General features: G+C 41.7%; 1 protein-coding gene across 1 annotated transcript in view; it reads right to left on the bottom strand.

Moving 5' to 3' along the window:
* Nucleotides 1-4,603: 4,603 nt before the first annotated feature.
* The window catches only part of PTPN2 (protein tyrosine phosphatase non-receptor type 2), a 33,280-nt gene continuing 32,918 nt past the window's right edge, over nt 4,604-4,965 (bottom strand). Inside the window, exon 10 of the mRNA XM_075022936.1 lies at nt 4,604-4,965. Coding sequence (XP_074879037.1) covers nt 4,944-4,965 — 22 coding nt within the window. The 3' untranslated portion in view covers nt 4,604-4,943.

Below are 4,965 nucleotides of genomic sequence, written 5' to 3'. Positions count from 1 at the left end.
TTTTTCTTTGGTTAAGTGTTATTGCTAAGAAAAAGCCTATGGCGCACCTTCTTAATGTAGCTGAGAACTCCAGATTGATGTGCAGGCATAAATTTTTTCTTATGAAGATAAAACCCTACTCTTCCATGTCAACTGTGGATCTTGGCTTTTTTTCAAAACCTTCCTGGTGATGTAAGCAAAGCTCAGGAGTGACTAGTTCTGCCTTCTTTCCCAATGCTGTTGTGGTAGCTTCAGCTGGGGAGACTGCAAGTGGTATAGCAGCCTGTTCTATCTTTTCTGGTCTACTTCCATTGTGTAATTTCCATTCTGCTTCCAAGGGCTGCAGAGATGCTGACGTTAAAGCTTTCTAAGTAGATGAGCCTTCTTAGACTGACTGGAGGGTGAATACAGTGCTCTGAAATGTAGAGGAATTAAAGCATTGCCCTGATAGCAGGCAGTCTGTTATCTGTATTTTATAAGCTTAGTCTGAGACACTAGTTGTGTAATGGTACTTATTGTGTTGTTAAAACTACACGTTCCATTTTGATCTTTTGGAAGTGCGTGGTCACCTCAGCTTACTTAACAGTAATTTTAAATCTAGAATTTCTAAGTTGGATAAGCTCCCCATTGTAACATAATGGCAAGATCCCTAAGAAAACTGAAATTAGCCCTTGGATGTATTTTAACTTAAAAGTACCATCATGTAGTTAACTAGTAGTAGCTAGGGTGGCTTTCCTGCCCCCTTTCCCTTAAGATAGTCTTTAACAGCTTCTTAACCTTTTCATCTAAATCTTGCAATCAACTTGTGAGAAAGACAGGCAGTGGAAAGTACAAAATTATACTAAGATTTCTTGGTCTTGCCCTCTGCTCTTACTCATTGGAGTGACTGACCTTTATATCCATGGTGGTCATGAGCAGTTTTCCACTACTGGCATCTCTTTTCAGCTGTTAACAGTAAGTATGAGGCATGAAATCTAGTATTTGCAAGCAGTTAAAAGCCTTAAAGTACTTATGATTTTATCACTGGGTGCTCTTCTAAATTCTCCACACTCTCCATAAAGTTATGATGAACTCCATGCTCAGAATTGCATCAACCTTCTCATCCCGAGTTTGCCCGATGTCTGCATTGCGTTGTAGTTTCCCCCTCCAGAGTGCACAGATCCTCAGAACAAGCATGAGTTAAACTGTGGCGTCCTCCAGCTAGGAGTTTACAGGTATGGCAATGTTACCTTTGTTGATTGGACAGGTGGTCTTAACCAGCAAGATACTTACTGTTATCAGAGATTCACGGTTGTAAAAATGCTTCCATAGCGCACTCTCAAAATTAGGAAGGAGCAGTCCACAAGCGGATTGCTATACTGCAGAAAAGTGTGTTCTAAATCTTGGGTTATAGTAAGGATGAAGACATGACCATTCCAGACAGGCCACAAACATTGTGGTTTATTTTTTTTAACATACTGTGAAAAATAATAGGCCCTGTGGCACAAAAAAAAGGTGAGATTCCCCAGAGTAGTGCTTGTTATTTGAAAAATAAAAAAATCAGGATCTGAATTGGGGTATCTGCTATCTGATGTTGCAACTACAACTACTAAGCACTTAACCAAAACCCTCATGACAGAGGCTAGACTGCTGCTTTCAGGCATCATCTTTGCCACAATCGGAGACATTTTCAAAACGACACAATTGCAAGGAGTTTCTTGGAGTTTAAAAACTGATGAATAGAGCAAGTTGTGAGATAGAAACGTGTTTTGCAGACATAAATATATACTGACGCTATTCTTCAAGTGCTGTAAGCAAGAAAAAAGCAACAGAGCTTATTTTTTTCATCAGAAACTTAACATGGAGCAGAACGCCAAGTACAAGAAAACGTTGGGAAGCGATAATGAGCTTTCAAAATTGGCAGCAATTCCTCTTGGGTTCCTCTTCAAGTACAATACCAGCGCAGCTTGTGTTGCTAGCAGAAAAGGGCAGGAAGAGGATTCTGCACAAGGTATGCTCAGGTGAGTCGGGGGGAAGATAAAGCCTGTGCTTTTCCAAACTGAGGAAGCTGTGTTTGAACAGTAGTGCATTCAAACTGATAATCTCTTTATACTTTTATACTTGTGACCAGCAAGACATACCCTGGAGGAGAAAAAAAGGCAGGGCTGAGCCTTTTTAAGCACTAAAGGATTCCTTGTAACTTTTAAAAAGTTACTATAAGGTGTATATGTAGCAAGAGGACAAATTAAGTATTGAAGGAATGAAGGATCAGACAAAAGCAAGAAGGAGGTGTCATTTGCCTCACAATATTTTTCTTAAATGAGCCATAGATGCTAAATACCTCCTCAAGAGGCCCAGTGGAGCAAAGCCTCAAGGAGAAGGAAAAAGGGGAGCACTCAGTACTGTGACCACTTTCTAAAAGAGAAAACCCTGAAGGCTTTCCTGCTGCCTGTGGAAAAGGTACCGGTTCTGGCTCTTCCAGACCTTTCAGTCTTCATGGGGACAAGGAGGCGGCTTCTCCAGGTGCCACTGCAGCGTGGGCAGCAGCTGTCCTTGGCTGCCCCTTGCCCCCGAGGGCAGGTGCTGGTGCAGGTCTGCTTCCCCCCAGCCTGCCGCTTCCACCACGTGCCCGTGGCACACGCAAATCTAACCGCTGCCCCCACCTTGCCTGCCTACCCTTCTGCATGCCAAAACCTTGCTGGAGAACAAGGCAGCAGTTTTGTCCTCCTGTTAAGATGACTAGCCCTGTGACATTTCTCTTGACGATTGAAAGAAAAAAAGAAATGGCAGCCAGCAAGTCACAGGTTTTTCATTTGAAAATCTGCAAGTCTCTCCTTCTTCCAACCCCCCTTCTTTTAAGGCTGCAGTTAGACACTCAATTGTCCTTTCTCTCAGAAGGCAGCATCTCCCCTTCCTTCACCATTTCACATACATTTTCCAAGTAGTAGTAGTAAAGAACTGTGGCCTTGTGTAGAAATAACAGAACCAGCGCACATGTCAGAAGTTCCTGGGCCAGTAAGCTAAGACGTCTGCTGTCACAAGGCAGTCCTCAATAAAACCCAACAAAGCTCTGGTTTTGGAACTACTGTATCTTTATCGCCTTTGCCTATTCATCAAGTTAGCCTGACATCAAATTTAGTCCAGCAGCTCAGTAGATGGAAACCACTTAAAAACCAAAAGCAATCTGCATTTTGTTTATAAGAGTCCACGGTGCGACAAGGGCCAAAGTACATTCAGCTCTCTACACCCCACAAGATAAACCAAATCAGTTGCATATTTGATAGTCATCTCTGGTAGCAGCAGGTAAAATAATGAAGCATGTACACATTCCCCGTTGTCACACACCTTATGCTTACTCAAAATTCAGAGAGGACAAAAACAATGAAAACTTAAATCATAGCTGAAGGTAAAAGGCACGAGTGGCTGAAAGCCGTACCCAAAGATGTCCCCGGTGGCACAAACAGGCTCTGCTCATGTAATCAGCAGGGTTTACTGCCATAGTCTCGCAGACCTTGGTCTCTCATTATGAATGCTCCTGGCCTTGCAGCTGCACCAACATGAAGGAAATGAAAGCTGAGTCAAGTTGTGATGTTGTTTTCTCGTCCAACATCGGCTAGGAACAGTACTCATCATCTAAAGAAATTAAAATATTCAAACCAGACTGGTGATTTAGATGATTTCAAGATGACGTCAAGCACATATTTAGCTCAAGTAATGGCATTAGGGGCTCCTCTGATTCAGCTTCACCTTCAAGTTAAACACAACACCGAATACAGTTGTTTTTGTGACTAAGCCTCCAAGCCAAGTTACGATTTCCGGTTGCTACTTATTTTAGCAAAAATAGCCTTAAGTTGGCTTGGATCTCCCCCCTCTTCCATGCTTTGCTATCAGCAACTGTTATGATTTGTACAAAAACTTGTTACAAAAATATGCAAAGTCCAAATTATATATAAAACCCCACCACATACTAGTCTAGACAGTCATATTAAATAGAGGGTTTTGGTGAATTAAGGTCTACCTGAAACTGTCAGAGAACCTCATCGAGTGCAAAATTTCGATGGGCTCCGTTACAGAAGGCAGAGGGCTGGAAACCCTGCTAAGTCCATGAGAAGACCTCCTTCGAGTGGCATTCCATTTACCCCTTCCCAATCCAGCTCCTCAGACTGTGTCAGGGTGAACACCGACAGGAGATGTGAAGTAAAATATTAGACATACAACACACCGTGATGACACAATCCAAAACCCTTTTAATTAAAGACACGGTTGCTGCTGTGTGCTTTCCACCTGGCCCTCAGCACCCACTCCCATTTCCCATCTTTCCTCCGTTGAAAGCATCAACAACAAAAGACATTCCCTTCACAAAGCGTCTCTGGACATTTTGTGCATATTTTGTAGCAAACGTGAGAAGGATTACCAAACCAACTGGTCAGATTAATAAAATAATATTCTTAGTGGTGTATTACAAAAGACACATGCCAGAGTTCCTCCTAGCTCAAACCACAATACTTAGCATTAATGAAAATATTTGCGTAAAGCATGTTTTCCAGTTAAGACATATCAGGAAACCTTAAGGTGAAACATTTCTTCTTCCACAAAACAAGCTCTTAACGGTTTCTCCCTAACATAATGCGCACACAACAGCATATTGTCAATTTAAAAAAATATTTAATGCTGCCAAAAAGTATAAAAATACAATAAGAATGGCAGTACAAAACAAAATATTTCCTAATTTATTTCTTTTACATCTTTCTACATTAATACAGGCATTATAAAAACACAAGATGGCAAATGATTTTGTTTTGCAAAGTAGCACGCTGCTGGTGGTCTTCGTCCCCTCGGTGCAGTTTACGCTGTAAACAGATAACTGAGGTCTTCTTGGTACTTAACAGACCTCACTTTTTGTTCCCGAAGAGGGGTTCATGTCTCGCTTTGCATGTCAATAATTTGCAGTTTATAGCTGCAGAATATTCACAAGTCTTGAAGGCTTAGGTGTCAGTCAGTCTCGGC

This window comes from Buteo buteo, chromosome 3, assembly GCF_964188355.1.
Source record: "Buteo buteo chromosome 3, bButBut1.hap1.1, whole genome shotgun sequence".
NCBI lineage: Eukaryota > Metazoa > Chordata > Aves > Accipitriformes > Accipitridae > Buteo > Buteo buteo.
This window is presented reverse-complemented; position numbering and strand designations above follow the sequence as displayed.